We start from the raw sequence: 10,874 nt of genomic DNA on the forward strand, positions 1-10,874 counted from the left end.
ACAGGGCATTTATTTCTGTATTCAAGACGTGAAATGGTGTAGTAAAGGTGACACTAGTGTGGTAGACTGGTATCACTTACCAACATGGCAACTACAACTGTACAAATGTACACTCGTGGCTTTATTATTGGGGCTACTTTAACAACTACATTTTGTATCTAAACTAACTAAATTTTTAGTTTCACATCTGTAACAACAGTCATGGCTTGTGTCACTTCTACAAGTACAACCATAAAGCCTACAACACAACAAATTTGCCCATTTTGGTACTTTCTCGTCATGTTGACCATCTCCAGAGGATAAAAAAATTCTTTTTTTTTTCTGAAATCAGGCAAAAATTAATGCACGCGCTGATGTCATCCATAAAATTTACTTGCTGTGGCCTTGGGGAGCGAGCATGCGTAATTACCGGTGACTCGCCATGTTTTGTGCATGTGTGCGTGATTGGGAGGTTGTTACGCTGAAGTTCTTCTTTCCAGATTGCGTGTTTGTCAGCCAATGTGATGTGCAATTATTGCCTGTAACTTCGTTAGAGCATATGTCCCTGTACAGTGTACATGCAATTCAAATTAGGACCACTTACACTGTAGTATTTGGTCTCTCTTGTGGAATAATTGAGTGACTGTACTAACTCATATAATACATTCTAGCCTTCCAAAATTTAATAGAAGTAGAGAACTATCCAAATAGAATTCTGACTAGAAAGGTTATGAAATACTTGAATGCCACTTGTGCAAGAATATTGTCGTTCTTGTTACAAAGAATTTCAAGCAGCAAGACATTTTTTGAAGTCTAAAAATGTTTTTGCAAGTTTGCTTATTAACGCTTATAAAGTTGATACTGAGTTGGCAATCGTCCACACTGTAACTGATTTACTTTTATTTTATTTTACGACAATATATGAAGATGACAGTTGTAAAATCGAACTTTTAACGGCAATTGTAGTAAGGTACATGTAGGCATGACATCATTCATAGCTTGGGAAAATGACAGCTCAGAGACAACGGTATTCTTCCGGTTTCGACTTTAATTTGTCTTTCTCAAGAATCATGTAGGCATGAGTTCAATGTTGGACCAGGTTGCATTCTCATTGATGTAAAACTCTATAGAGTTTGTTGAGTTTATTGAGATACACTATACATGTGTATAGCATGTATACAAGTGTACATAAATCGAAGGTGTAAAACAGCTGATTTGGTTGTCAGGACTGGAACACTACTACTGTACACTGTCAGTTGTCTTTGTGTTCCCTGTCTGACAGGCTCTCATACACAGGCAAGCCAAATGTTCCCGCTTTGTGGGCACAAATTGGATATCATTGTGACCCTGTCAAATCTTGTCAGCCCACTGAAGACCCTTTGTGCGGGTTTTACAAAGACCCAGGCGCTACTCGACTTGTAGGCCAACTAAACTGTCCGTGGGTGGGCCACGTTATGTTCTCTGGGTGGGCCCAAAATCTTATTTTTTTAACCATAAGGCAGATTCTGGGGTTTTTAGTTAGGTCTAAAGTTGGCCTTTTTTGCAAAAAAAATCTAGAGACTTTGCCTATTATTAGGTTTGCTAGAATTGTGGAAATACAAAGTGTAGATTTTTTGTCAACATGATAATTTTCTCTCACTCTCATCTGAAGTGCTCTGCAGCCCTTCTCCAAACACTGCCTAACTGCAAGCCCTTTTTCACAATTTTCCATATCTGTGATTATGTCGCATTTTGATGTGATGATTGCATTTTGATGAAGCATGATTGAATTTCGGGAGATGAAATTATGGTGCGAAAAGGAGAGCCAACAAGAATCACTCTAAATCAATATTTGCATGAGGCGACACATGGGGCATGTCAAATAGCTGCCATTTTGTCGGGGACATAAAGGATTTCCCGGCGCGGGTAATTGTGAGAGAGCGGCACGACCCTCCCACCTGTCGCCCACGGCGTGCGACTGTTTATTCGCTTGATTTGGTCCGCAGGAAATTGAATTTGGCGTGCGATTGTTTGGGTCACTGCAGTTGTGTTCACACAGATAGAACCTTGTAGACTTGTGTGATTGTGTACATGCAACCTTTGGAGAATATGGATGATTTCTATTGGCGATTGCTCTGTGAAAGTCTTGAAGTACGCACCCAAGTTAACACTAGTTCACCTTTATCCGTGGGGTAACCTATATCCATTGTTTTTCAAAACAGCACATTTAGGGATACCAAGTCGACGAATGGTGGTGTCAAATTGTAATATTTTCCAAATATAGCAGTTTGAACTCACATTTCGTTGGTGTGATGCCCCTTAATACCCTGCTTTTGAAAACAACGGATTAAGGTTACCCCCCAGATAAAGGTGAACTAGTGTAGTTACATGTAAGATACATACCCGATTTAGGGTGAGTGTCACACAAATCTTTGACACTTCAGTTCATTAAAAAACTGACACTCAACTGACATTTTCAGGGCTCGAAATTCATTTTTGGGATTAGGTGCACTGGTGCCCCCAGCATAAAATTGGGCGCACCAAAAAATCTTTTGGTGCACCACTTTAATGTAAGTAATAACCTAATAAAAAACTTAGTTACAAGCTATCAAATTCTTAAACAAGTACCAGGACAGACAATTTTGATATCTTTCTAACACTTAGATGTCAAGAATATGATGTATACTAGTATACTTTGATATCTTTACATACATAAACCTAAGAAAATATTTAGGTGCACCCTGTGCACCCACAAAAGTTAATTGGGTGCACAGCTTCAATTTTGGGTGCATCTTGTTGAACGGTTAGATTTATACCTTAAAACTTGTCTTCACCTTCTCTTCGTCTTACTTTTTTGTTTCCTATTGGACTATCTAAACTTTGTCTTTCACATATCAATTTTCAGTTACAGTAATAAAACCTGCTATTGACTTTGATGACTTTGGCAGTGAATGCTGTCTGAAATGTCTGAACGTTTCCTAAATCCCATATTCTATTGCTGGAATAATTGCTATTGACATCGTACTACATGTACAGTCAAACCTGTATTTGCGGCCACCTTTGCATAGCAGCCACCTGGCCATAGTGGCCACTTTTTGTCGGTCCCTTGGATTCGTAACAATTAAGAAATAAGCTTAGCGGCCACCTGTCCAACGTGGCCACGGCCACACAATTTCCGGTCCCGTTGATACAGAAACACTGGTTATTGCAACCATACTGCAGCCTTATGTCACCCTGCAGCGAGTTTGAAATTGTAGTTTGCGAGGATTTGGAGTTCCTGACAAGGTCATTTTGGCAGTAGCAGAAGGTATGCATGCCTCGAGCATTAAAGTGCAAGTCTTTGTCGGTGAATTTACCGATTGAGACAATGTTACTTGGTGAGAAAGATTAGTGGGAACTGAAATCATGTGTATCTCGCTCATGGTCAATTGATCAACATTTTCTCTATAGTGGCCACCTGTCTATAGTGGCCATATTTCTCCAGTCCCTTGAGTGGCCGCTATAGACAGGTTTGACTGTAGTAATAAAACCTGCTGTTGACTTTGATGACTTTGGCAGTGAATGCTGTCTGAAATGCCTGAACGTTTCCTAAATCCCATATTCTATTGCTTGAATAAATGCTATTGACATCCTACTACATGTAACGGTAGTTCACCTTTATCCACATGGTAACTTATATCCGTTGTTTGAAAAAACGGGATATTTAGCGATATGTAGTCGACGGACGTTGGTTTCAAGTTGCTATATTTTCATAGCATTCCAGTCTAGAACACTCGTCTGTCAACTTGATATCCCTAGATACTCCCATTCTATATACAACGGATATAGGTTACCCTGCGGATAAAGGTGAACTAACGTTACCTGGATGTCTAAATTTCATCAACAAAACAAAGATCTGGTGTTGGAGGGACTTCAAATTTGTTCATGTCTCCCTACAGACGGGTATCAGCAGAGGCAGGGGGGTTACCCCCACCCCGGGGGCAGTTCATCTTCGACCCCCTCCAGGTGGGGGCACAACCAGGTACAGCAGGCGGTGTCGTATGGCATCCAGCAGCTGCGGAACCAGCAGGGGGGAGGCTACCCAACACCCCCAGGAGGGGGGTATCCAACCCCCCCTGGAGGGGGGTACGGTAACAGTGACAACCAGGTAAGTTAATGTTAAGTTAAGTTATAACACTGTAGTTATGTAGATGCCATACTTTGTACCTCGTACAATTGTTGTGCAATAAAGTTATTATTATTATTATTATCATTATTATTACTGTAATGTCAACTTCTGCTGCATCTGTTTATTCTTTATTTATTGTTTGTTGATATTTTCATACTCCTGGGTAGCCCGATTCAGTTTTGACAAACTGATTTTCATCGAGGCCCAGGTACACATACAAGGAAATAAAACATATTACAGAGAACGTAGATAGATATACACAATAGAACATATAAGTATACAAATAAAACATGAAAGAAGGCAGACAAATCAAAATCATAATCCATAAATCAAGACCATTTCCGGTCCAGGTCAAATTATAGAAACAACAGATCATTTTGGCAGGAGGTCACTACTAAGAATGGGCATGATGTTTCACAGCTCATTTAAATAACTTCAAGGTTGGAACTTGTTTAATGTCAGCAGGTAGTGAGTTAAAGTGTTTAGCATCTCTGTAGGCAAATGTATGTTGTCCTGTCGTAGTAAGTTGTTTGCAAGTAACCTGTCATTCAATCATTCATCGTTATCGTCTTTTCTGTTTCCAGCGTCGTGAAGACCCCCGTCGTCGTGACGACCCACGGCGCCAGTCCTTCCCGCCCAACCGTGGCGGGCGTGGCGGTTACCCCCAGCAGAGCAGAGGGTGGTACTAAACTGAACCAGCCCCTTAGATAGAATACATGACATGTGCATTGTTTATGTACATGCAGGACTAGGACTTAATAAATATACTGAACAGGCCTCAATTTTAGACCAGGAAGGAAAGAGAAAACAACTTTGGCGGACCAAACTACACAAATTTCTTGATTCATTAACTTAACATGAAATTATTTTGTAGGCAATTGAATGTACTTTGTTGTCTTGATAACTGTGGTACCTGTTAACTGAGATGGAATATACAAGAAATTCAGTTTTTTATCAAAGGATGAAATGGATGTGTTTGCTCAGTCTGAAACGGGGGTTTTGTAGTCACTTGGGTTTGTCTCGTTGATATTAATGATATTAATGACTTGTCACTTATTTTCACATTTTGTGTATATTTCTGATAAACAGTAGTTGATCTGAATATCAGTTAACGCACAACTCAAGGACGAAAATCTGTAACTGTTGGACAGCAAGGATATGCTTTGCAACTTTGAAAACAAAAATGTATGCATTAGTTACACCTATTTTGGGGCGGGGGGTAAGTATACAAGGAAGTCAAACCTGTCTATAGCGGCCTGTCTATCTGAAAACTTGACAAAGTAAACATTTTTCATCGAGGACAGATACATGGTTAAAAAGTGAACAGAATGTTATTTAGTATCTCATTCGGAAACGTGTGCTTTCTAGGGAATCCCTATAAACAAAGGTGGTGTTGATTTCAATGGCTAAACAAATGTTTTCATCCTTTTCCAGTGGTAAATTTTGATCTTTGTGGTAGGAGTAAGTAACATGCTCTTAGTACCTAGCCTGGGTACCATCCGGAAAGTAGTCCGTCTGGGAACGCGGATCATCTCAACGTCTGGAATCGTACAAAAAGTGGAAGCTGGCGCTGATTGGTCCCCACATAGGAGCGAATTATGGAATGGATTCATGTGATCGTTCGAACCGGTGTTCCAACACCGGAAAAGCCCCACGTCCCCTAGCGCATGTGGGCGCCGGCCTGTTGTCATCGAACGAGTGCTCTAGAACCCATTCCTTGATTCGCTCATCAACTGGCGTCACCACCAAACGGTTTGAATGCGCACGTCTCCAGACGGATAGCAGAAGCGAACATAGGAGCGAACCACTATCCGGATGGTACCTTGGCTACTTAGTACCAGAATATGTTACAAATATAATACTTGATTGTTGGTCTGTTCACATCCAGTATTTTGTGATCTGTACCTGATATTCTCGATACTGTAACTGCAAGTACCAATACACATCCCTGTTGAATGATGTGCAGTCTTTTATTTTGGTTCAGATTTAGTATGAGATTGACATGTTTTGAGAAATTGATAATCTAAAGCAGATACCATTCTAAGACTCGGATGTGCATGTGGGTAGGTGATGTTGTTTACAAACCCTCTTATTATTAGTAAACTTTCGATTTTTTTCTGTATCATAAAAACTCTTACAGGTACTGTGTGGATGTCAACATTTTCGAATGTGTACAGTTTTTGTACAGTTCTTTTTTTGTTGAATATGATATCAAAAGGTTATGTTAAAAATGTGATATTATGAAACACGGTATTTAGGGATATCAAGTGGATGGACGTTGCTTTTAAATTACAATATTTGCAAAATACTTGCAGTTTATAAATCCAACATCGACTTGACATCCCTTAATACACTGTTTTGAATATATATATTTTTAATATATAGGTTACCCTACATTGAAGGTGAACTAGCATTGTGATTGAATAGCAACCATTAGTTACATTTGATTGTATACATATAAGAGACACTGTATAACGCTAGTTCACCTTTATTCGCGGGGTAACCTATATCCGTTGTAGCTACAAACAGGATATTTAGGGACATCACGTTGATGGACGGTGGTTTCAAATTGCATTTTTTTTTCATTATAATGCAGTTTGAGATCTCCGTCCGTCAACTTGATATCCCAAAATACCCTGGTGTTAAATGCAACGAATAAAGGTTACCCTGCTAATAAAGGTGGACTAGTGTTAATGATTATTGCAAAATACACTTTGAACAATGATTCCTTTTTTTTTATCAGTTGGTAGTCTAGTAAGTGGAAGGGTGAATAAAATGCATCTGATGTGACTTTGGTTACTAGTTGGCTTTCTATTTTGTGTCAGCCATGTTTTGTGTGTGTGTGTGTGTGTGTGTGTGTGTGTGTGTGCGTGTCTGTGTGTATGTCTTTGAACAGCATAATTTAAGAATCCCTCGGTCAGTCTGTCTGTCGCTGAACAGCATAACTGAATTGAGAATCCTTGGATGGATCCTGATAATATTTCGTAGGTGGAAAGATGTCAAGAAAACGAACATCAAGGTCGATAATGGGCCCTCTAGCGGCTTTCTATAGAAAGGTACCGCAGCAAAAATTCCCTTTTTGATATACATTGTTTTCTGGTCATCCACAAAAATGTGTACCATTGTTATGCGTGCTTTTTAATTAATTATCAAGAGGATGCCTTTCGTTGCAAAATCTGCTATTCAAAATGTCGACTAGATGTAGTATAAGGTGCAGTAATTGAGACCGCCGATAGAGGTCTCCCTTCAATCCAATTAACCATCGAAGCTACAGCGCTGGGCGACCAGCATTCGGAGTTTTCACCAACGAAGTGTAGACCATTTTAGTTTAAACAAAAGTTATCTATATTGATTCGTATCTCTTTTATGATAAAGGTTTGTAAAATTTTAATGAATGTTCTTCGATATTGTCTGATTAAGAGCTCTGATTTTATTAAAAGAAACGTTTGGAAATTTGTACATTTTTGTTAGATGTGCGTATGTTACTGTGTGCCATGGATAGGTAATTTGTCATGGGTTATTACGTCTTCTATTCATGGGGAATCCTGTAGGATAAGGTAAAGTAAACATGGGGATCACGGAATTAACTGTGCGCTGTTGTACTGTCAGACGACATTTTACCTCAGGGACACCCCCCTCCCCACTTCTCATACAGAGGAAATCTACCATGTGATGTATTCCTCCTCCCAAACAGAAGGGCCTTCTCACGCCATTGTCGAGGGAAAAGATTCAGAGATTCGTTTATTTGCCTTTCGCACAATCGACCCAATAAAGATGGAAATAGGGCGTTTTTCAGGCGAGGCAGTGAAGCGGAGAGAACTTTCAGGTCACAACGGGCCCTCATCCATCCAGCCAGAAGTCAGCCCTGAATGGACGGGGTCACACACAATGCCTTGCCGCGTTCGCGTTCTTTCCTCACCGCTAAAAATACCCGGTTGTCACCGGGGTAAAAACTCCCCATTGTCCCACCATTAAATACTCTTCGCTTGGCCCGACATATGTTCAACTTTTACCAACTTCTGTCAGAAAAATGTTCCCCGTTTTCCCGCCCAAATTCTACGCCCGCGTTCGACCCACGAACTTGCGAGCATCTCGGGCAAGCTATCCGCGTCTGAAGTGGGGAACTGGAGCACATGTTTGAGATGCTGTTTGGTGTGTGTTTGCTAAGTTACGTCAGTAAATTTGCGGTAGCGATTGTGAGGGGAGTGGGAAAGATATCTTAACGCATTCTCATGAATTTTAATGTCACATCAGTGACATGAGGACCATTTTAGAAGGATAGAATGGTTACGGTTCTTTGTAAACGGGGGGAAAGACGTTTTATGGAAAATTCTTAAAAGCGAAACACATAGAATCAGTAGAATTGGAATGTATATTTCGTCATATTTTATATCTTTTGTGGTCTACATGTATCATCTAGCACTTTGTGACGTATCGTTACTTTTTTTTCTCCGCAAATGAGTGAATTATTGCAAACTTAAGTGGCCATTTCCGGACTGTAAAACTAAAAATATGATACCATTGTTGTGTTATCGGGACTATCGCGTAGGATTTCCGGCGAAATTTAGATAACGGACGGGCGTATACTTGTATATGACGGCACTGTATATTTCGTCAATTGCAGTAAGTAGCAAGTCTTTTCAGCTGTCTTTTCTGGCGTCTAATATTGAATCTATACCACGAAGCAAGTTTACCGTTGAGCGCAACAACAAAATCGCATTAGTAGCTTCCTGAAACCAGTTTCAATGATAATTTCAATATTGTAATGTTAGTCCATTTCAATACCATTGAAACTCGTTGTGTGTTCTGCAAGTTGTGTGTGTATTCGTATTTTCTTTTCTTCGATATCATACTTTAACACCATGGAATGATGGATCATATTCAATCCAAATCTATATCGCTAAACTAAAAATTGCAACAAACTGCGAATAAAAGCCGGAAGGCATATCCGCAACACAGTAGAAGATGAAGTGTACTATGTATATTGATGATAAAAATTTCTTATTTACTTTGAATGAATGTTTAGAAAGTATCAAAGTCAGACATATGACTAGCGCTGAAAAGTGCATAAATCTCATGCGTTTTGACAACCAACCATAGTGCTCTGAAAATTTACTTGCTGTGGCCTTTATAGATGAAATACAGGGGGAGGGGGGCACATCGCTATCAGCGATGACAGGGCCGATTTATTGTGCATCCACAAGTACTTGTTAATAGCTCTCAGCAAGACTGGGACAGCATGCCGAGGAGTACTTCAAGTATCTTCTTCTTCAACCGATAAACTGCGCGTGTGTGTGCTGTGTGGTGATGTTTGTTTGGTAAGGAGGCCATCGCTTGTTAAAGGCCCATTATGTAATATCATGGCAACACAGAAAGTAGACTTTCCTTCTAGTTATTTACATAGCAAGTTAGATCAACAATTGAACAAAAAAAGACTCGCCGGTGTCTTTTTCTATCGCTGATAGAACAAGTCTTATCATTTGTCCAGTGTGTCAGAGCCATTTTTATATTGTGTTATGCACGTCATGCCAGACAAAAATTGCGATGAATTCATCAAAACTGCACATTCACTTATACATTATGTAATAACGTTTTTATAGTTTCATATGATCAACTTTTGATCATATTTATTGCACACCTCTCGCGACGAAATTTCTTAAACTTAGGTCAGTTTTATTCAACTGACTACAGTATTGTCCCTCTGTACTTCAGTCCGTAGTCTATACTGTTGTGAATCTTCGACGGTCAAGTGTCGGTTGGTGTTTGTAAACTAGGCCATGTTGATTTTATTATATGGGTGGCATCCCTTAAACTGAATGAAGCGTGCGAAGAAAAGAAAAACTTTGGCAAAAGAATGTTAGCTTAGTTGTTATCAAGGTTAACAAATGACAGACACACAGGAGTACGGTATAAAGAACAATAATAGATTCTTCATTTTGCTAGCTCTTTCGTATCTTCTTCTTTCACATTGGAATTCACTTTGAGATTGTCCACTGCTACTCAATGAAATGTTTCCGGATAACCGCCCTTCGGCGTATCACACCAGCTTCTGTATCTGTATCTGTATCTGTATAGCCGGTATCACCGCCCTTTTGTGTAACATACCAGCTTCTGTATCTGTATCTGTATAGCCGGTATAACCGCCCTTCGGTGTAACACACCAGCTTCTGTATCAGTATCAGTATCTGTATCTGTATAGCCGGTATAACCGCCCTTCGGTGTAACACACCAGCTTCTGTATCAGTATCTGTATCTGTATAGCCGGTATAATTGCCCTTCGGTGTAACGCACTAGCTTCTGTATCTGTATCTGTATAGCCGGCATAACCGCCCTTCTGTGTAACACACCAGCTTCTGTATCTGTATCTGTATCTGTATAGCCGGTATAATTGCCCTTCGGTGTAACACACCAGCTTCTGTATCAGTATCTGAATGATCACTGCCCCTCGGTGTAACACACAAGTTTCGCAGGCACGCGGCGCAGCAGCAGCTGGTTATATTACACTGAGCGGCTTGTCACACCTAATAGGGCCTTCACACTGACACCGAATCAGCAGGAATCGAGCAGAACCAGCCGGAATTAATTATTTGCAAAATTCGTGCCACATTCGGGGCCATTCGGGTGGGAATTCCAAATAGGCCTTAATCCCCTTCACACGAGAAGGAATGAGCCAGAATGCCGCCAGAATGAAAATTCTTTTCTATTCCTGTGCATTCGTAGTGTATTCTAGACATTCCGACTACATTCC

The 10,874-nt window shown here is 40.2% G+C and overlaps 1 protein-coding gene and 1 long non-coding RNA gene across 4 annotated transcripts in view; one reads left to right on the forward strand and one right to left on the reverse strand.

Annotated features, from left to right (window-relative positions):
- Window positions 1-5,585, forward strand: part of LOC118411812 (5'-3' exoribonuclease 2-like) — a 47,697-nt gene extending 42,112 nt beyond the window's left edge. For all 3 annotated transcript variants that reach the window (XM_035814301.1, XM_035814317.1, XM_035814310.1), the window contains 2 exons: window positions 3,897-4,105; window positions 4,711-5,585. In XM_035814301.1, coding sequence (XP_035670194.1) covers window positions 3,897-4,105; window positions 4,711-4,815 — 314 coding nt within the window. In that variant the 3' untranslated portion in view covers window positions 4,816-5,585. The remainder of the gene's footprint in view (window positions 1-3,896; window positions 4,106-4,710) is intronic.
- Window positions 5,341-6,762, reverse strand: LOC118411845. The gene is made up of 2 exons (XR_004830705.1): window positions 5,965-6,762; window positions 5,341-5,609 (listed from the first exon to the last, which is right to left on the reverse strand). It is a non-coding gene; the product is annotated as an uncharacterized LOC118411845 (long non-coding RNA).
- Window positions 6,763-10,874: the final 4,112 nt, after the last annotated feature.

Source organism: Branchiostoma floridae, chromosome 1 (assembly GCF_000003815.2).
Source record: "Branchiostoma floridae strain S238N-H82 chromosome 1, Bfl_VNyyK, whole genome shotgun sequence".
In the NCBI taxonomy this organism is placed as follows: Eukaryota; Metazoa; Chordata; class Leptocardii; order Amphioxiformes; family Branchiostomatidae; genus Branchiostoma; species Branchiostoma floridae.